General features: G+C 37.6%; 1 protein-coding gene across 3 annotated transcripts in view; it reads left to right on the forward strand.

Annotated features, from left to right (window-relative positions):
* The window catches only part of LAMA3 (laminin subunit alpha 3), a 111,065-nt gene that overhangs the window by 25,914 nt on the left and 62,762 nt on the right, over positions 1-22,389 (forward strand). Inside the window, exons 9-23 of one of the 3 annotated variants that reach the window (XM_072034793.1) lie at positions 2,602-2,692; positions 3,669-3,800; positions 4,578-4,634; positions 5,930-5,968; positions 7,043-7,177; positions 9,892-10,026; positions 10,513-10,650; positions 11,159-11,205; positions 12,780-12,879; positions 13,416-13,468; positions 13,825-13,930; positions 15,716-15,815; positions 16,549-16,705; positions 19,775-19,913; positions 21,479-21,621. In XM_072034793.1, coding sequence (XP_071890894.1) covers positions 2,602-2,692; positions 3,669-3,800; positions 4,578-4,634; positions 5,930-5,968; positions 7,043-7,177; positions 9,892-10,026; positions 10,513-10,650; positions 11,159-11,205; positions 12,780-12,879; positions 13,416-13,468; positions 13,825-13,930; positions 15,716-15,815; positions 16,549-16,705; positions 19,775-19,913; positions 21,479-21,621 — 1,572 coding nt within the window. Of the gene's footprint in view, positions 1-2,601; positions 2,693-3,668; positions 3,801-4,577; positions 4,635-5,926; positions 5,969-7,042; positions 7,178-9,891; positions 10,027-10,512; positions 10,651-11,158; positions 11,206-12,779; positions 12,880-13,415; positions 13,469-13,824; positions 13,931-15,715; positions 15,816-16,548; positions 16,706-19,774; positions 19,914-20,103; positions 20,237-21,478; positions 21,622-22,389 lie in introns of all 3 variants that reach the window. The other 2 variants (XM_072034792.1, XM_027451936.3) reach the window with 2 other exon arrangements.

Raw genomic sequence — 22,389 nt, forward strand, 5'->3', positions numbered from 1 at the left:
TTTGTGGGAGTTGTGCTAGATTAAATGAGTTTACCATAAATCTAATTATAGCATTTTTTTATCAGCAAAGTACATGGATTTTAATTTACTGTTTCTGCTTACGTCAGGGAAAAAAAAGCAAAAGAAATGGATGCTTGAATGAATATTGAATGTGTCAGACACTAATAGTATTGAATATTGTACTTTTCACAGTCTGTCTTATTTTAACTATTTCACAGCTTCAGGAGAGACAATAAACATAGAATCACAGCATAATTTAGGTTGAAAAGGAGCTCTGGAAATCGCATAGTCCAACCCCATGCTCAAAGCAGGTCTGATTAGATCAGGCTGCTCAAGGACTTGTCCAGTCAAGCCTTGAGCGTTGCCAAGGCTGGAGATTACACAGCCATTAATTGCAACCTGCTTCAGTGTTTGACAACCCTCATGATAATGTTTTCCCCGTAATATCTATTTGGAAATTTCCACGTTCCAGTCTGGGTCTGTTTTTCTTGTCCTATTCCTGTACACCTCTGAGAAACCTCTCATTGCTCTTCACCTCCCTTGCTAATTTTAACTCCGTGTGACCTTTGGCTTGTTTAACTCCATTATTATGGGTAGTGTCTTTGTGTTTCTCCCAGGTAGATTGTCTCTACCTCCAGCTTCTCTGTACTTCCTTTCTTAGTTTGAGATCAATCAGGATCTCAGTATTTATTCATGCTGGCCTTCTGCCTTCCTTGCTCAACTTTCTGCATATTGGAAAAGACAATTCTTGTGCTAAGGAGACTGTCCTTGAAAGTCAGCTAGCTCTTCTGGACTCCTTTCCCTTTCAGTGCAGTTTCACATAGGATCTTGCCAAGCAGATACCCGAACAAGCCCAAATCTGCTTTTCTGAAACCCAAGATTGTAATTCTGCTATTTGTCTTGCTTACTTGTTTAAGGGCCTTAAAATTCAGTCTCATGGTCGCTGCAGCCAAGGCTGCCCTCAGCCTCACATCTTCTATCGGTTCTTCCTTGTTTGTCGGTGTCACTTTGAACAGTGTATCTCTTAGTGGTTCAAGAGCCCTGGCATCCCAAAATTGCCTTTGATATGTTCAAATTAACTTCTGGGTTGCCTGCACCCGGCTGCATTGCCCTTTCAGCAGATACTGGGGTGGTTAAAGTCATCCATGAGTACCAAAGCCTGTGAATGCAGGGCTTTCTGTAGCTGCTTAAAGAAGGCTTCATTTGCCTTTTCGTTCAGGCTCTCTGTAACAGACACCTACTGCAACATCAGGCAGGGAGGTTAGACCTGATGATGTCTTGATGTCCCTTCCAACCCCTACAATTCCGTGATTCTGTGATCAACTGGGCTGGTACATCCTCTGATCCTTACCCACAAGCTCTGCACAGGTTCATCACCTGCCCCAGCACCACGGAGAGAGCCAGACACTCTTGTGTAACCCCAGACCCAGACAGCGGCATCCTGCAACTCTGGGAGGAGTCCTAAAGTCTTGAGCAGAGATGCTGGGCCACTCTGTGGTCTAAGTGCTGCAACAAATACTGTATCTCCACCTGCTGTGTGATGTGAGCATCACCTCCCCTAATCCAACATTAGCCATTCTCGGCAGTAGTTCAGATCTGAAGATGTTAGAGGAAGCTCCTGGCAGAGCTGGAAGCAGAACCCAGAATTATTGCACAAATGGAGAGCACCAACCACAAACAGCAACGTCCTGGGTGCCCTGCTAATGAACTGCCCTGCCAGCTGCCCCATGAAGTCCTGTTTGCAGCCCTGTGTTGCAACACTCCCTAAGAAGGAAGTGAACAGCAAGTGGGAGCTGGGGGCAGGTGCTTGCTGCTTTTGTTGTTCCAGAGCAGGGTTTATTCTTATTTGTTGTCCCCTGCTCATGAGACAAATTGGTTCACAAGAATGCCTTGTGACAGCTCTTTGCTCAACTTCTGAATGCCATCACCGCTGCATGCTCCTGGCACCCTCACCACAAGAGAGAGCTTTAGAGCAAGAGTTGAAATACTCTCAGGACTTTGTTCACAGGAGATATATTTATTTTTGCTGTGCTTAAATTACTTACGATGTTTTTTTCTGTGTGTCTGAAACAAGTTTACAGAGATGTTTGTTTTCCTAATGGTAGATCTGTTTTGTTCATTTTACTTTTGTTTCCTGTAGGCTGATCAGGTTTGGGTGTATTTTGACATTGCTGATTTTGGATAAAGGAGTAATATACAGGATGAGGAAAAATTAACAATGCAGTTGTCTGAATGATGTGCACACTGTGATAAGAAAGCCCTATAAAAATCAATGAATATCTGGTAATAGTGTAAAAGGGAATTTTATTCCATCTATTCCTAAAATTAATTTTTTGTTAAATATGTCATTTTCATAATGTTTTAAAGTTCTAATTCAGTTACTTTATGTGAGAATACCATGATTCAGGAAGCTGTATGTTATTAAAGTACTCCAAATGACAAATGTTGTCTTTATTGCAGTAATATTATTTTTTTTATTTTTCTGTGCTGATCCTTTCTTAGTTGTGTATAGTGACAGTGTTAAGGATGTTATTGTTTCTTAATTCTCCTTCCAAGTTCCCCTTTGTATCTCATATTCTCCTTTTGTTTTATTTTGCACAGCATAATACAGCTGGTATTAACTGTGAGAAGTGTGCAAAAGGTTATTACCGTCCATATGGTGTTCCAGCAAGTGCTCCTGATGGCTGTATACGTAAGTCCTTCTCTGTTTGGCATCTTCTCATAGCGAAGAATAAAATGTCCAAAAGATGTCGGAAAACAACTGCAAACGACTTCCTGTGTTGCTTTCAACTCTTTTAATGATAATCTTCTCAACGTATGTGTCATATGAACCTAAAGCTTCAGACTAGCAGTAGGACAACGGGAGGAAGTAAGCCATAAAAGGCTGTGGAGGAGGTAGGACCAGCTACACACCCCATAGTGAGCTGGCATGACCTCTGAGAAGCTGCTCTCATCTCATATCCTCATGACCCTGCTTCTCTTAGTTCTCTGACATACATATAAGGTATCTTTTGGCTGTTGGTCACTTGAAAATATTATCATATAGCTCCAAAGGTGATAAGGATGGCTACTCCTAATCTGTCCAGTGCTCAATTTAGCATCTATAGTAATAACTCAATAGGATGATTAGAAATAGAGCTTTTAAAAAAGATGAACAGAGTATAGGTAAGAACTAAGGATTAAATTACAAACAGGCTGACAGAACTTTGTGACAAGTAGGAGGAAGCTATGGTTTGTTGTGTTTGGGTGTTGAAATAAATGGGAGGTCAGCAGAGCTGTGGGAATGCTGCTATAATGTCATGCGTAGTGTGTAAGGGAAGGTATACAAGAGCATGGTGCTCCACCTAGACTATGGAGAGAGAAGGAGCAGAAGCCACAGAAAGGATAGATGCTGCAGTGCTGTGGAGCAATAACACGCAGCATTCTGAATTCTGAAGCAAACAAACTAACAGTCTAAGAAAATGGTGTAAATCTTACTTCTAAGGGATACCATAAAGATTAATTCTGTGATCTGGAGTACTCAGAAAATATGAAACAGAATTTGAATGTTAATTCTTTAAATAATGACACATTCACAACTGCAAATGACATTATAATGCCATTGTGCACTGCTATAGAAGGCAAATGAAACCTTTCCCAAAAGTGCTTATTTTCTCAAACTTGCTTAGCCTGCAGCTGTAACTCAGAGCATGCAGAGGGCTGTGAAGAAGGGTCTGGCCGCTGTTTCTGTAAGCAGAATTTCCAGGGAGAAAACTGTGAACGCTGTGCTGATGGTTTCTATAGTTTTCCATTTTGTATCCGTAAGTATGCAAATAAAAATGTCTGTTCTCCAGAATTTTAAACGTGCTTTAAAGAGTTAGCTGTTTTAATTAGAATGGGTTTGGTTGAACTGTTTGATTTGAACATCTGGTGTTTCAGATTCTCAAGCATACACATTCCAATAAATCAGTTGTCATAACACAGAAGGTAGTCTGGTCTACTTTGCAAAACAGTGGTTACTTGAAAATCAGATAGATTGTGTTTCATTCTCAGAATTCTGAATTCATTTGACATTCAGAGAGTCTAGAGTCTATAACTTGGACTAAAAAGTAGAACATGACTAGTGAGAGATGGGGGAGAAAGTGGTTGTGTGTTTTCCTTGAGGCCTCCAAGGATTTGGAACTTTTATGCCTAATAAACCATGTTTGTGGGATTTCAGAAGATTCTAAAATAATTAAAAATAATTCTAAAATGGTGCCAGTGTAATATTGGAAAGACCCTCCTGGCAGAGTATAAAACTGTCAGCCATGAAGGAATGGTTACAGTTTCTTTCATTTTTTTTTTTTAAAGAAGTGATTGAGGGAAAGGAGTTAGCAAATCCAAAGAAAATAAAACGAGAAAAATGATGTGATAGAATTGCTGAGTGCTTCCATTTACTAAAAATGGCAATAGAATGAAATCTAATGCCACTGATTAATTTAAGATAAATTAATCATGCTCTTTGTATTGACAGGACAGACCTTCATTATCTGTCAAGAATTTTAGTGAAATAAATGTGTCTGTTTCAAATACACCTTATCATTTCTTTTGTTTTAAAGGTATTCCTGTATATCCTTCTCCAAATCCAAGTGATGCTATAGCTGGTGACATAATAGGCAAGTTCTTTTTGTTTTTCTTTTCTACCACTTTTTTTCCCCTGTGTCACAACTTTTCACTATTTTAGTGGTGCGTGTTCTTTCATGGAGATTTATGTAGTAGTTTTGACAGTGTTGATACTTACATTTCAGAGAGCCTTTGTTCTTACCAGAAGTTCATCTTATAGTCTTGTTCGTATTAAACAGTTTAGTGGGATACTTCCAGAAAGAGTTATGGATCAAAATAAGTTTGAGCCTCTGGCAAACATCTGCAGAAGAAGCTGACCATCCTGTTTGATGCCTGTGAATAGATCCATCAAGGCTTTCTGACATGTACAACTTGTCAGCTGCTTTGCAGTGTAAATCTCTTTCTTAAGGCTAATTGCCCTCTGTTTACGGACTTGCCTCTTGCACCTGGCGAATTGTACGTTGTGAAGAACTTGAATTTCTAAGAGGGCTACATATTTCTTATTTATCCCACTGCAAAGCTGTCTGAAATGCATAAAGTGATTCCCTTGGTGGGCTTTTGTATTTTAGTGTATATCGTTATACTGCAGAACTGAGACATCTCACAGCCAGTGCTAAATCAAATACATACTAGTAACGTACTTCAGGATTAATAACTTTAAAAAATCTAGCAACCTTTGTCATATCCTAAAAACAATGTGTTTCCCTATTATTTTCCATTAGTTTCATAGAAATGGAGTTTACACTGGCAAATGAAAGTGTTTTCTTCTGCGGATGTAGCAGACCCTTGGATATAAGTAGATGGTGTACATCCATTTATGTATCTACAAGTTCTAATTGTTTGCTTGAAAGAGTATGCAGTTGCTGTTACAGCCTACAAAACTTCAGTCTCCTGTAGCAAACTATCATCTTGTTTATATGGCATCAAAAATAATTGCCCTGGTAGGCCTCTGGGTATGCTCTGTTGCATGTTTTCTTCTCTTGCAGTGTTTTAAAAAGAAGAAAAAAAATGCACTGATAAAACAAGTAAAAATAATCAGAAGTAAACAGATCTTAAGCCATTTACATTTTCAACAAGTAGCACCTCAATCTGAAGGCTTAGGAAAGGCAGGTATCTCTAAATGGAAGCTTCTGTGTCTAGAAGTTGTATGTTAGTTCTGGCAAACTAAACAATTTATTATTTTTAAACGAGATCTGCACGTAAGGGTCATATGAATAATTTTGGTGATTCAAGAGTAATAATTACTAAGTGCTGATCTGTTTTTCCCTGCAAGAATACAAGGAGTTGCATGGTTTCGTGCACTAACTTCTGTTCCTTTCTTTCTTTTATTTCCTGTAATAACTAGAAGGTGGCTGCAAACCAGGGTATTTTGGCCCCCAGTGTCTGCGTAAGTTCCATAATTTCTTTTACTCTTGGAGACTGAGCCCTGGTGTAAATGCCAACATTTAGCTTCCAAGTGAAATGCCAACTCTAAGATTGTAATGCTGCAAATGTTTTCTTTACAAATGTGCTCTTCAGCACGCCAGTTCCACGGCACAGGAGTTTTTGGTAGTGACTGTAATGGAAATACAGGACAGTGCAGATGTCAAATTGGATTTCAGGATTTTACCTGTGATACCTGTGTGATGGCTTTTTTTTTATGACTGCCAGAGTAAGCCAAAACATTCCCTTTCAGCAAGCATATCCAAAAATCCAAGCTTATGAAATTCTTTTGCTATGGAGATGTGTTTATAAGGGAGTCTTTCAAAACTTACAGAAGTCAAAAAAGAAAATCTAGATGAGGAGTGATTCCTATCTAAAAGTGCCTCTATTACATTGATTGCTGTCTATTTTGTGATGCAGCTGTCGGATTGCAGTTTGAGAGTGAATTTAATAATATTATTCCTGATGAAATTTAGAATACCAATGGAAGCATTTCTGTTGCTTATCCTTTTTGGGGAGAAATTTATGTTTAACTTTAGTTTGCAACCTCACTTTCATGTATCAAGCTGCCCTTTCTAATCAATACCAGAAAACTGACTATTTTTAAAGTATTTCAATTAATCAGCTCTATACTGCTGATTTTATTAACTGCTCCCTCCAGAGACTATATATCTAAGCCATAAATAGTTTAATTTTAGTCTTAAAAAAGACTGGAGCTACTTTCAGTAGTCAGCATACCATATTGATGCATCTGTCCTGAGTGGGGATAGGCTAAGTGTGCTTCAACCCTGACATTGAATTCAATAGTTACTTTAAGCCAGATTCTTTCTCTCTAACAGATTTTCCTTTATATCTCCCTCAATACTGAATTCTTACTGATGCTGGCGATCAATAAAAGCTATTATGAAACTAAATGAATGTGAGAAGAAGAGTTTGGTCCTCTTGATCATTGGGGAGTGGCTTTTATTTATTTATTTATGTAATAATAAAAGAGCACTTCTGCAGAGACTGCCTCTGAAAATTCTTTGCTTGGTTGCAGCGTGTGAGTGTAACTCAGCGGGTACCCGTCCTGAAGTCTGTGATTTTCGTGGAAGGTGTCTTTGTCGCTCAGGGGTACGTGGACTTCAGTGTGACAGCTGTCAGCCTGGCCACCACTCTTTCCCTGTCTGTGAAGGTAAGGTTGCAGATTACTTGTATGTCATCAGACAGACCCCTGATTAGGTAAGCTTTAATGCTTTTAAGGTACTGCTTTTGCAGGGGTTGAAGCCATGTTCACTGCACTAGGTGAGCAAGAGACTCTTCTGTTCCTTACAATGAAATCCTCATGTATTTTCATTCTCCAGGCACTAATTCCGTGCATGTTTCTACAGTAGGAAATAATTACATAGTCTGTTTTCCCATGGGCTTTTTTTTCTTGGTCTGACTGTTTGATTTAGCTTCAGTTAGCACAGCTGTCTTACTAATAACCAAAGGATTTGAGAACTGTTTTATCATGGAGGTCTACAGCAGCAGAGGATGCTTGACTGTTGGCAGGGAACTGGCATAGCAAAAACAGTAGAGAGGTGAAGAACTAATATACTTCTGCAGAGGATCTTTGTGTAGTACCTTGCACTCTGTGTGTTCTGTAAATCTGAAAGTGATTTTGCCCTTCACAGTGATTTTTCACATTTTGCCCTTCATAGTGACTTCTTACTAATTTTAACATCATATGGCAGGCCTTGTAATCATGAAACATGATTGATCTACATGGGGTTTCACCAGTGTATATGACACCAAGGACTAGCCTGCTTTTTATGTGAAATGAAGAGTGATCAGTACTGAAGAAGTATAACCTTGAAATGCATAATACTTTTTTGTGTGTATGGAGAAGCCATCAAGTCCTATCTGGCCCTTAGGTTTTGTCTGCCTTTGCAGTGAATGAGAGAGGGGCCCTTAGTCCTTGATAATCCTTGAAAATTCCTATGCCCCCAGTAGCAGAGGGGTTGGGACTAGGTGGTCTTTAAGGTCCTTTCTAACTGAAACCATTCTACGATTAGTGAATTGTACATTCAAAAAAAATATAGTCTATTGCTGAATTTTGAAATACACTTTGCTATAGAGGGTAACAGGATTTATATAGAACATTATGACTAACTTTCTTCTTTCTCGTTACTTTTAGTTGCTGACTATAGCAGTCTTCTTCCTTTTGGGCTTTATGTTCATGTCCGATGAATAGCCAGCAGAATTCTTTATGCTGTACAAAGATGTATTATGTTGTGTTACTAAACACAATGGTTGGAATAAAGAAATACCGTGTGACTGTGTCTTTATGGTCTGGAGTAGATTAACTTTTTAAAATTAAAAACATAAAATCAGGATTCTGCCTTGGTACACTCTGTTCAGTGGTTTTAAAATACAGTGTTTTTCTTTTTTTTCTTTCTTTTCTTAGAACTGAATTAGATAGCAATCTTAGAGCAAATCAAACCCATATTGAATATGTTTAAACTTTTAACACCAAAAGCTGAAAAGAGACATGCAAGATTAAGAGAGCATGCAAGAACAAATTGTAAAACACAGACAAAATAGTTGAAAACACAGCCAGTGGGATTACTCAAAACTGCTGCAGTTCACAGCTTGTTCTATCAAAATAAGCTACCATTGGTTAAATTTAAACCAATGCTGCATACTGCAGACTGTGGTGGAAGATGAACAGTGCTACTCCTGTTTGGAGCTGTCATCTTCAGAAGGGAGGTAGCTTTATAATTTCTTGGGTACTGCAGCTAAAACTGTCCTTTATGGTCTTACCTTGTTGTACCATATAGAATCCTTGTACCAACACGAGCAGGATCCAAACAAAGCCTTTAAACTAATATGATTAAAATGAGGAGGGACTGTGATTTAATATTCAGTTGGGAGAGGACTGTGGTGTTGCTGGTGTCTTTGGAAGCTTTAGTGTTTGTATTGTTCTTACACAACTTGCTAGCAAGTCCTGTGTCTTTCCATGAAGCTTTGACGTAAACACAGCAAAGCCAGACATCCTTGGCTGCAGCACGAAGAGGAACCAAAATGGGGAACCAGGAAAATGAACATGCAACAGAGAGACAGTATTTGAACAGTGTTTGTTTTATATTTGTCAGTCAGCTATTTGTTAGTCAAATAATGTAAGAGATTAACTGCAAAACCCGTGGCAGCTGGGATTCCTGGACAGGCTCCTGTTCATGTACCTATAAAATGTGGGCCTGGGTAACTTCCAGCATCGTTTCAACAAAACAGCACATCATATCTGGGATAGAGTTGTTAGCCTAAGCCAGTGATAAATCCAGGAGAAGCACCACGCAGCTAGCTGTTACAGTCTGACAGCGTGCCTCACGTATCATGTGCAGATTCTTGCAGTGCACTGCTTGCCAGCTTGTAGAATTACAACAGGTCAGCAGTTTTTACCTTGTGTATCCTTTATTTGTCCATCATGAAGTTGTGCATCATTAACTGCTTTTCTAGTACATTTGTCAGCTGTTAGACCTAGCCTAGCTTTGTGGATGCTTTTTGTCAGAGGTTATTTTGTAAAGATGATGAGTACTTCTCTCATGGGACTTTTCTTTCCATTTTAAGATAGACTTCTCTTCCTTGTATGTGTATTTTGCAAGGAATCAAATTAAATGTCTAAGCTGTACATCATGGCATTGCAGTAAGAACCTGATTATCAGTGGTTGAGGAGATAATTACATTATAAGCATCTATTTCAGGATATTTATATTTGGCGGTGATATTATAGTTTGTCTGGATTCCTCCTGATTGTTTAACATTTAAAGGTGTCTTTGGGGCAAATTCTCTTTTAAATAACTACTTGTTTAGACATATGTCTGTCAGAACACTTAGTGATTATTAATGTTTTTTTTATCCCCCATACAGAATGCAATTGTGATTCAGTTGGCTCAGTGGACAGTATGTGTGGTCCCAGAGGACAGTGTCTGTGCCACAGGAACTTTGCTGGATTTAAATGCAACCAGTGTGCTCCAGGTTATTACAGCTATCCCAGCTGCTTGCGTGAGTACCAGCCTTTCCTCCTTTTACTGGGGCTTGCCATCTTATTGCTACAGTACAGACGAAAATATATTCTCCCATATATGTTGTCATCAAAAACTACCTATGTAAGCATGGTAGTTTTGATCCTTCCAAAGCTGGCAACAGTGACACTGAAGATCAAGCCAGCGTCCAGGCTTCTTGGCAGGCACACTCTGGTAGCCCTACCTGGCACATCATCTCTGTTCCTGTTATTTGTGCAAGTTGGATTAATGTAAGCATGGTAAACAATGCTGAGATGAAACGGATCATCTCAAACTCATAGGTTCCACTCACAGGTGTGTGGACTCTGTGATTTGTTTCAAAGAAAAATGAAGGGCAGTCTAGACAGTGTTCAAAACCTCTGCAATACCAGAGTTTTGAAAGTTATTATTTCGTATGTACAAGGTGAACTCTACTAATATTGTCAATGTGTTTTTGTTTTGTTTTGTTTGTTTTTTGGTTATACAGCTTGTCAGTGCTCTCCTCTTGGTTCCCAGCACAACACATGTGAGCCAACAGCAGGGCAGTGTGAGTGTCAACCAGGTGTTATGGGGAGACAGTGTGACAGATGCCTTTCTGCAGCCTACAGTTTCCCCTACTGTGAAGGTAACGTTTGCGATAGAAAATCCTGCATTCAGTTCATATCACCCCCATTTTTATTGTAAGGTTCTTCAGGACATTTTGCTATGTGTAGTTTCATAGAAACGCGCTGAAGTGTGGGACGGGAGGGACTCACCAGGATTAGATATTCGAGGATTTCGTTCATCTTACTGTATATTCTCTGAAGTAAATCGTAAGATTAAAACCTTTTTTCAACAATGCCACAGAAGCTTTAAGAAAACATCTCTCAGTCGTAGGTTGGTGCTACATTTTTCCAAGAGACTACTTTGTATACCAAAACAATTAGTCCAAACTAGGCTAAATACATATTTGAACAATCACTATTAAAGGCTTCTTCTGGTCTTAAAGATTGAAGTAATTAAGTCACATCAAGGTGATTATTAAGACACTATTTGAAAGTTGCAGAGCTTACATTGTAGTTTTTTGCATTACTGTATTTCATAGCTCTGTTTTCAAAAGATCTTTTAATGTGTTTATTTTTTAATTCCTAAAGGAATCAACAGTGAATGTGACCCTTCAGGTAGTGTTGGTTCTCATTCTGTAAGTATTCTGTCTTTGCAGCTAGCAATATTCATAATTCATGTATGGTCTGAGCCTTTGCTGAACACATTCACTCCATCGCTTAAGTGCCTGAAGCCTGATCATAATCTGTGAAAGAATTGCACAAGCTTATTTGCAGAGTAAGAGTGGAAATGACCTTTGTGTTTTACTCTTTGATCAAAACAAATGCAATTACCTGTCTAGGGTGGTGTTTGTTTTTTTGTTTGTTTGTCTTTGAATCTTTTTATATGTGGAATATGCATACTGTTTGTGTGTGCTTGGTATGCTAAAATGCTGATACATGCATGCAGGTGTGCATTTATACCTATGCATGCTTTGAAGACCTTCTGGTTCTGGGTTGGTCCATTTCAGTACCAAATTATTTCCGAAAAAAATATATTTTAGTATTTAGTATTTTAACATCAGTAATATGCTAGTATTTATTATATTAAAGTATATACTAGTATTTTAGTAATATACTAGTATTAGTAGTTAGTATTTTTATGTTAGTAATATACTATGAAAAATCACAGATCAGAAACTGTTAAGTTACACTCCATATAAATGGGTTGCAAAGAAGACCCAGAAAATAAATTTGGCAAGTAGAAGAGGTAGGCTCAGGCATACATCTGTATTTGTCTTACAGCTTTTTTTAAAGTTGGCCACATGTAAACCAGTTACTCCCTGGAAACAATGTTGATGTGCCTGAGCAAATAACCCTGCTGAGAAACATCCATTCTCTTTTATGGAAAAGGATAGAAAAGGAATTAAGAAGAAAAGCAGAATTTACTATTGTTTGCCTCTGCTTGTCCCTAAGAATAATGTGTAGGGGATTGAAAAGTCTCTGTTGCCTCAGAGAAATATGCTTTAGCTTTGTATAATTATTTTTTTCAATAGTTAATAAATGGAGAAGTGTAAGAAAGTATGAAGAAGAGACATAACAGATAAATTCTATCAAAAATTACCTAAATCAATTTTACAAAAAAAAAAAAAAAAAGTCGACATTATATCTACTTCACAGTGCTGTATGGTACTATATGGGTGATTCAGAACATAAATTATCTAAGATTAAAAGTACAGAAAAGTTGTTGGTAAAAATAAAAAATAGAAAAAAAGTGTGTCATTGCCATAATTAAAAACAAAACAAAACTAATATTAACATTTTGAATCTGAATTAGTTCACTTTACCACTGTTGTTTCTACTTTGCCCTCCTAAGAAAAACAGAATGATAAAAGTAGGAGAAAATATAAAAATTAATGACTACTTTTAGGAAAAAATGTATTTTAAATTTTACACAAAACTGTTAATGCTTTGGAGCAGTTATAATAAGGCTATGAAAGAACTGGAAAGTATGTTATGATATTTAGGATAAATTGGATATAGAAAAATGGAACAATCCTGTGCTGATAGTGTGAGACAGAAAAATTCAAGAAGTCTAAATCAGCTGTGGATTCCATGCTTTTGTGAAAGTCAGTAAGCTGCCTGAGTTGTTTATAATATTAAATTTTTCATAATACTAAAGAGCTGTGTGGTTTTTTATGAAACAGATGAATCAACTTCTTTCTGTCATTAGGGCTATTGTCAATGTCTTCAGCACGTTGAAGGTCCTACATGTAGTAAATGCAAACCATTGTACTGGAACCTGGCCAAAGAAAACCTTGAAGGATGTACAGGTACAGCTTTAAGACACGTTTCTTTGGGTTATGAAATGCGCTAAATTATTTTGAATATTGTCTTTGTTAGCTGTGGTGCTTAGTGATTTTAACAACTCCTTAAGAACATGTTTTCACATTACTTAATTTGAAAACCAAATTACCTATAATAGCAAAAGTTATTTTTAGAAATTAGACCACAATTTCACGAATGTTTGTTAGTGCTGTACTCTGACAGAAAGCAATTCTGTCAGAACACCCAGAAAAGACTGGTTTTGCTAGATGTAAATTAGGATACTTCAAAACACGTTAGTAAATTGCACATACACAAAAGTCATTCATTCTTCTTTGCTTTTTCTTCTCGCCTTGCACCAGTATCTATTTGTTGTTCTGAACCTTCCAGAGTAGAATCCACTTTGTTGTACTGACTCCAAATTGAGGACTCAAGATTTATTTATTTATTTGTTTGTTTGTTTGTTTATTTATTTATTAATGCGAAGTATATTGGAAAGAGGAAATGCAGATTATCTTTTTTTTTTTTTTTTCAATCCGTGCAGCATGCCATTGTGATGTGAGTGGAACGCTAAGTGGAGTTGGAGAATGTCGACAGGTGAAGTGAAATTATAAGGAAAACATTAATTCAATTTATTTTTGTAAAGATATGTTATTGTAACATAGTAAGATAGAAATCTTGGAACTCATTACTGCTTTTTTACACATGAAATTTTTACACGTGAAATGACAGGTGACATCCTAGGGATGTATAAAAGTTATGAAAAGTTTTCATCACCTTAAAAGTAGGGATTTCTTGTCTGTTCAGTAAAGGTGATAAATAACTAAGTTATGTCCAGATAAAATGTTTTTGTTCAAATTAGAATGATTTTCCTCTTCACAACTGGAGGGAATTCAAAGTAATAAAAAAATGAAGTTCTGAAGAAGATGCTGATGAAATTATTTTCTTCACAGGAAAATGGACATTGTTACTGCAAATCCAATGTTTGTGGAGATTCCTGTGACACTTGTGAAGCTGGTTATTATGCTCTTGAAAACAATAATTATTTTGGCTGCCAAGGTAAAAAAAACATTTCTAGCAGCAAATTTTCACATAACACAGAAGTATTTAGAATTCCACAGGTCATATTTTTAAAACGTAGTTTTGCACTATTACTTGTAATATGTACAAGTCTCAGTTTGAGTTGGATGTGTTATGTATTTGAAATCTCCTTCTTTGCTTTCCAAAAGGAGAAAGAATAGGGCAGACGTTAACCACTGTAGCTCCCAGAAATGTTGTGGCTCACTCACTTGATAAAATTTGTTCTTGTATGAGTTCATCGGCTTTTGCCTCACCATCCTCAGTGCCTTGTTTACCGCCACCTGTCTGAGGTTTCTCCGTCAAAGCCTGTTGGGAGATAGCAAGAGGAGCTGCTGAAGCTTGCCCAGCACAGAGCCAGTGCAAGCCAGGGCAATCCTGAGCTCTGTGCCTAGCCTTCATTCCTGCATTGTGCACCTCACTAATCCCTGTCAGAATCGAATACCTCACACTCTGAGAGGGTTTCAATGGAGTCAGAAATTAAAATGCAATGAAAAGTTTAATGCAGTACGTAACACCAAGATGCAGTTCATCCAGCAAAATATGTATGTATCATAGCTAAAGAGATTTCCAAATAAGATAACTGAAAGTCATTCCTTCTTTCACACCTTCCACCAGGATATGGGGCCAGGGAGGTTTGATTTTTCCTTCAAGTATTAGCTGTAAGATCGGTATCTCTTTGTTCTGTTTAGTGGGTTTAAGGTCCTGTTAAGGTTCTGTTTAAGGTCCACTGGAATAAGAACTTAAAAGATTACAACAGCTTGTAACTTGATTTATTTTTAGTTTCAGTTCTGTTTGTGTATTGCTATAAACTGTGACTCAGGATGCTTTGAAGTACAGTCAGATGTAGCTGTGATATGGTGGAAGTGGTCATCACTCTGCCATGTGTTTTGAGGAGCATAGGACTGTGGTTCCCTTTCTTCCTTGCCCTCCCTGTAGATTTGGGTTTGCTAAAATTATTGAAAGCACTTGCACTGCCTTTAGTGGGATTTACACCTGTCCAAGGATGATGCAAGAGATTTACTTTTTTACTGATGTACTTATGGCAATCCTTTTGTGTGTGCAAAGTTTAAAAACAGTGTCTAGTCTATCAAACAAACGTTTTGTGCCTAATTTTCAAACCAAAGATCTAATGAAATAGATCTGGCTTCACGAAGGTGCAAATTACTTTAATTCTCTTTGATTTCAGTGAGATTACTTGATGTGCTATACGTATGTTTAGGAACAATCAACCTGTCAAGTCAGTTCTGAAATTCTTAACCTAGGCATACTTGTTCCTTAGTGTGATACATTATGCCTCATTATTAGAGGTGTCCCTTACTTTATGCCACAAATCCTGTCTCATAGGAAGTCACTCAATACGGTTGTCCGATATCAGTTAAAAATATGTGTATGCTCTTATGTAAACACATATGGTTTTCTTATGTTGTGGTACCAGAATGGCTGTTCTGCAAAACTGTGGTCCAGCATTTAGTAAATGTGGCTTTTTACTTGTGATTTAAAAATACAAAAATAATAATTAAAAAGGCTTTTGTCAAGTTACAAGCAGGAAAAACAAAAACAAAAAAAAGAAAACAACAAACATGAAAAGCCAGAAGTAATTGCAGCATATCCATGGGTGTTAACGTGTTTCAAAGAGTCTAAAGGGCTCCGGAAGGAGGAAATGAGTTGATAATAATGTTTAATTAGAGGAAGCGAGGTGTGTTTTCTGATAACCTTTATCACTTTTTCTGATGGGATATTTGGCTTCTGTTCTTTGCCTGGCAGGCTGTCAGTGTGATGTTGGAGGATCCATCAGTTCTGCGTGTGCTGAGCCCTTGGGTGCCTGCCAGTGCAGAGAGCACGTTGTGGGGATGACCTGTCAGGAGTGAGTCAGACTGCACATCAGTTCTTTGCTAGCTTTACACATGAAATTCTGGATTTGTTGATAAATAAGCTGGTAAACTGTGGTATTAGTTATACTCACTTCACCTGACAGTTTTTTTCTGTTACTTTAATGGGATTTTTTGCAATCACATTGTGTATATATCAATGTATCTGTATATATCAAAAGTTACATAAGGTAAGGTACAGCTGTAAAAGTTCTGGAAAGAGAATTCTCATTCCATCCATCTTATTTGCTGCCTGGAATTTATTAGCTACTATCAGGATTTCTCAGTGATCAGTAGATCGCTTCCCTTCCATTGCTTTATTCCTTTAGATGTAGACTATACAATGAATGGTAATTTTTTCAGATTACAATGGTGAGTGGGTGGAGGATTCTTACCAAGAAGTGTTGGATGTTGGGGTTATACTCGGATGACAAACTACCTGGAAATATCATAAACTCATAAGGCATTTTTGGCTTACGTAGTTGTGAAATCAGAATCAATTTGCTTTAGCTGTTGAGTGACATGATTTAGGCACATTGCCTGAAATGTCTTTACTCACAAATAAATATCAAAGGTTTAATCAATGGTTATATTTGTATTTTATACTGGCAAGGATATCCAAGCTGACAATCAGAGCAAAAAATGAAAATTTGGAGGAAAAGAATAGTCCTTTGAATGCTTGTTCCTTCTTTTTTTTTTTTTTTTTTTTTTTTTTTGTCTCCTTGAAAGGCCTGAACAAAACTATTTTTTCCCTGATCTGCACCACATGAAGTTTGAGATTGAAGATGGAACTACCATCCAGGGAAGGGGAATTCGGTTTGGCTATGATCCTCAGGAATTTCCTAACTTCAGTTGGAGAGGATATGCCCAGATGTCTTCTATACAAGTAAGCTGGTATTTTGCTCAGGGCTTTGGGGTGAAAACATAGATGTATGATATGTATGTCCCTGTTGTACTGTTATGTGTGGACAAGGTCTTGGAGGAAACAGAAAGGACAGGATATCGCTAATCTGAACACTTTGGCACTGTATCACTGTTTGGATTAGTGACTATTGGCATTATTTAAAGTTAGTCATTGCTAATACAAATATGTGTTCTTCAGAGACATTCAGAAACTACAGAGGTCGTTTTGTTTTTCTTTTTTGGGGGGAGGTTGTTGTTGGCTTTTTCTGTTGTTGTTTTTTTGTTTTGTTTTTTTAGGAATACATTTTGCTGTAGGTTTAAAGTTAAGATCTGGTAGCTTTAAAGTCTCTATGACTAAATCCAGAATGTTGTTATGACAAGGACAGGAGAAGATTGATGTTTGGCTAAATCACTTGATTACAGAGTTCCATAGTAGTCTGTGTTAAGATTTTCAGGTTTCATTATAGTGCCGTGGTGAAGCCTTCACACTTGCAACTTGTATTGGGCAAAGAGGAGAAAGTCTCCAATTTATCAGGAATGATACCTTTACATTACAGCAAACAAGAAAATGTGTGATTCAGTAATACAAGATGCGAGCAAGAGTGTTTCAGCAACATTTATTTTAATCTCATGATTGTTTACACATAAAGCAAAAAACAACAGAGGGAATAAATACATTGCAGGAATTGCATAGCATAATTTAATTGTATAAAAAAGGACCTGTTTGACTTTGGACTGAACTGCTGAGCAAATGAATCAAAATTTGAAAAGAGTAGATTTGAGCAATAAATGGGATTTGCTCATTCTTCTTAAAAGTGGTACTCTGATATTTGTAGTACTCTGATGCTGATTAGATTTTTAGTCCACAGATATAGTTGTGTCCAGCCTCTGTAACCTGTCCAAGGACCAATGGGTCAACTACAGACAGACATAAGCACATAACTGTTGTGCAAGTATAGTGATTTTCTTTCTGTTCTTTGCTTTTTCACTCTTTCCTCTTTGTTGTTGTGTTTTTTTTTGTTTGTGGTTTGTTTGTTTGTTTGTTTTTGTTTCTTTAATCTCAAAGACAATTTTTTTTCTTTTTATTTTTTGGCTTTTCAGAATTACTCCACATTCAGAAATGAAGGCAACTGTTTGGAAACTGTGCTTTCGTAAATTTCTGCTTTCTAACTCAGATGCTTTTTACATTTAATATCCACTAGGCATTTTGTAAAGAGGTAGTGAAAAGGTTTAGTTTCTCATCCTGCTGAAAGTGTGCCTTACTTTGCTCATCTGAATAAAGCTTTTCATTCATGTAAGTAATTGCCAGATCCAGGCCCTCCACAGTTAGACCCTTGCATAGATAGTCTTCATTCTTCATAGGCACATTCTTCATTTCAAGAAACTTTCAGAATTTTCACGTAGCTTTTTTGTGTCTTGCAGGGCCCTGAAATACTCCTGACATTTCTTTTGTGGAAGACAAATTAGCATTACAATATCTACCACACAAAAGGCTAACATAAAAACTTTTTGTGAAAATATTTCAGTACAATTAAAAAACAAACAACAGACACAGGTGAAATAAATAACCCATGAGTAGTGCCCTATGCTGCTGTGCTTCACCCATGCTGCTAACATGGGGGTCTGGTAGACTGAGAAGCTAACAGTTTGCCTGAGATTTTAAAGCACTGACAAGAGCTGCCTAGGTTGGTGATAGAGCTCAAAGAATAAATTCTCCTCGCTTCCTGCTTTTTGCTTGAAATTGAGGACAGACATCTCTTCCTCCCTCCTTACTCATTAATGTCTTCTCTCTCTCTCTTCACCTGTGTCTTCTAGACTTCCCATAAAAGCTTAGAAACCATTTTGTGATACTTTCTGAGGCATGTTGCTTTCTTTCTTTCACCTTTTCTTTTTTGTTCCTATCTATTTTTCAGTTATTCCCTCAATGCCTGTCTTTTCTTTTCAGCAGTCATCCTTCTCCATTTAAAACAACAGTTGCAAAACCTTCCCCCATGTGTCTGTGTTTTGTGTTCTGGTCCACTGCCCTTCTGCAGTCACCGAGATCTTAGCCATTTAACCTCTGCAGATCTCTCATCCGTATCATCTGTTATATATCTGTCTTTGCTTTCTGCATTGCATTTCTATTTAGAAAGAGGAGGTCTATGATGATGACAGAATTGAATAATATGCTAACTAGCATGTGCGAGCTGGCACTCTGGCATTTATTTTAGCTTTTATCAGTAAGAGAAAATAGGGCTTTGTGCCCCATTCTGACAGGTTTGCAATTTAGAAAATCTGTGAGCTTTTGGAGATGCAGAATGGACCATAGTGATAGGGAGGTTACTGTACCAGAAGCATCTTGGCATGGGACCGTGAGTGGATTATGATGGGTGAACTGGTGGGATTTGGTTTGTGGTGGGAGCTTTATGATTTAAGATGGAAGGGAGGAAGCCAAACCCTTGAGACTGCACAAAGCCTATTTTTTTCCTAATCCACCAACCTCTGAACAAGTCTCTGCTGATACTTTTGCTCTGCAACTAAATGGGGGCTGTGTGAATTCGTTCTCCTGTGGGCTTACTGCCAGTCCAGGGTTGATGTGAACGGTGTGGTTCCAGAGATGTCAGTTCAGCCCCAGGGCAAAAGAAGCATGGTATCACATCTCTAAGGCAGTGAGGCATCTGGTGGAGGAGCAGAAGTTGCAGTGCCAGTCGGAGATGTCTGCATGCTGTGGAGCATTGTGTTATCTCAGACTAAGATCAGTGATTCCGGCCCTTGATACCTTATCTTTCCCTGCACGTGCAGGGAGAATACCAGTAAAATACTGTCCATGTTTCAAGGTGCAATATCAACATGCGTATTAGTTAAGATTCCATGTGTTTCAGGGTAAGTTATTATTCAACAAGTGTTTTATTTTACAGGAGATTTTGTTCCATGTTCTCTTGTAAGCTGCTGGAGCCTTTCTTTTCTGTTATGGAGTATGTCTTTTGCCAAATGGTTTTTCTTTCTCTGGGTGCTAGTAACAAATAATATACTTTCCTTTCCTCCTTTTTCCCTTTCTTTTTATTTTTCCCAGCCAGAGGTGGTTGTACCTGTCACTGTGACTTCCCCTAAGCTCTTCCACCTAGTCCTCCGCTATGTCACCCTGGGTTCAAAAAGCTCTAAAGGGAAGATCTCAATTGCTGAGGGAAAACATTTTGGCACTAACTATACTTGTAAGTGAATTAATTTTCTCAGTAGGCTTACCTGTCTTCATCTGTCATACACAGCATTGCCATTCCAGTGTATACTTGTCTGCATGTGCATTTTTCTTGTAGGCATTTAGTCTGGTACTTGCATGGCTTCTAACTGTTCCTCTATTCAGCACTTTATGGCTGTTTTTGTTTATTAACTTCAATTTTTCAGAATGAAGTGAGGATAACTTTGAATGTGGAAAAATCAAACCACTACTTATTTCGCATTATCCTGAGATACATTAACCCTGGAGGGGAATCGCTACCTGGCCGCATATCTGCTTCTCAATCTCGGCCTGGAACAGGTAGGTACAACCCAACAGCACAACAGATCAGATGATTGTTAGATTAGAGAAGCCTTTTCAGGAAGCAACTAATTCGGATTTGTAATGTCGCTTAAAATGCATTGCTTTTAACAATGTCAATGCTCTTGTGCTTTTCCTAATATATTTTCCTGTAAATGATGTGTCTGTGTTTGCATGAAACTTCTACTAACAGTAGTAATCAACATTTGTCTTTTAAACATTTGCTAAATTCAGGGCTTTCAGTTCTGTACTCGAAAGATTTGAACTGTGTGTTTTACGAAGCTTTCAAAGAAAGAATAACAGCATTTATCTTGGTTTAGTTGCCTTTAATATTTCAGTTTAAAGGTGACTTCTGCCTTCTTTCCATGAATAATGTTTATTTAATGATGAACCCAATCCACCAAATTAGCTCTGATGACAGACCTCAACAACATATCATGGCTTGGTCCCTGGTAAAAGATAAGTACTCTATATCCTTGGTATGTCTCCATCATTCAAGGATATGTTCAGCATTATCTTTTACGATGCCTATTAGTATCACACTGCTGGGAGTTGATGGCATTTAGTCATAGATCCTTCAGTAATTCGGAGAAGACAGAACTGAAGACACGACAGGTACCTCTCAGCAGAGGGGCAGCAGTTTATAGTCAGGACTGGCTTACATTGCTGGGGAGACAGGGAACCAGCTCGCAGAACAACCTTTTGCCTTTGTCCAGGGGCTTTCAAGAGGAAACCTTCGCTTTTTCATAACATATTAGATGCTACAGAGAACCTCTGGTATTTGAAATATACAGCTGAAAGTTGCATGAGAACAGGCTTTGTGTCAACTGAAGATGTCTTAAGTCAGTGGAGAGAAATATTGAATGGAAAATAATGGAAGAGGGAAGGGAAGTGAACATTCAGAATAATACAAAACTGGCCATTACAAGGGAAAAAGTCTTCTCTTCTGAACCAATTTGCTCAAGACTAATAAAAAACAAGATGACAATAATTACAATTAATTATGACAAAATAAATTAAAGATGACAAATAATTACAATTACTTGTAAGTAAGCTCTGTAGCTTACTTACAGTACATACTGTCAGAGGAGCATTGATCAGCTCCTATTACACCAAGTTTAGTGGATTAAATCTAAAGTCCAGAGTACCAAACAAGTAGAGACATTTTACTCAGTCCCTTATTTTTTACTTTTTTAAAAAAAAACAAACAAACAAAAAAAAAAAACTTTTTTTTTCTGGCAGGGGCTGCCCAGAGCAACGAATTTGTCTTCCCACCCAGCAAGGAGCCAGCTTTTGTCACAATCCCAGGAAAAAGCTCCACAGAATCTTTCTCATTGGTTCCAGGAATGTGGATTGTCAGTATAATGGCAGAGGAAGTCCTCTTGGTAAGAAAACAATTGAAGAAAACAAGTGCTTGAAGGCTGTCATGATAATATTGCTCTGGAGTTGTTTGTCAGGAACAACCCTGGAAGCAATTGAAATTGCACAGTAGTAGTGAAAATAGTAGAGTGGCAGAATGTCATTATGAAAATATACAGTTCAGCCTCTAATTTCACTTTTTTTCCCTTCTCTGACTTCCATCTGCTGTAATTTTTCATGTGCTTACAGACTTTGTCTGTCCAGAATCTGTACCTTCAAATGTTGAAGTAGTATTAATATACAGCACAATTGGTTGAGCATAAAAGCTCATAGAAATTAGTAATTCTTGCATATCACATAACATAAGTAAAGCTTTTTATCCTCCCATCTTTACTCTCCTTCCACTTACTGAAAAATTTTCTGTGACAACTGCTGTGAGTTGCTATAAAAAGACAAAGTCTTTGAGGTGAGCTTTTATAGAAAACCTTAAAGATGCATGATCACAAAGATGCTATACTGAAATTCTTATGTATTTGATATACATTTAACAAGTAGCCGATATCTTTAGTCATCAACCCTGGGGCTCTGTTAAATTTATGGAACGCCATGTAGAATGTTACTAAAGAGCTTGCAGCGTATTTCTTGCTGGAAGTGACAGTACTATTGTGCCTTTTTCTTTAACACCTTTGAAAAGGAATTTGTTAATGATCTTAGCCTAGTATGTATTCATAAAAGAAAGTTTTTATAAAAAAACTCCACTCTTTTAAGTTGAAAAGGCAGAGCAAAAATATACC

Source organism: Anas platyrhynchos, chromosome 2, assembly GCF_047663525.1.
Source record: "Anas platyrhynchos isolate ZD024472 breed Pekin duck chromosome 2, IASCAAS_PekinDuck_T2T, whole genome shotgun sequence".
Taxonomy (NCBI): Eukaryota; Metazoa; Chordata; class Aves; order Anseriformes; family Anatidae; genus Anas; species Anas platyrhynchos.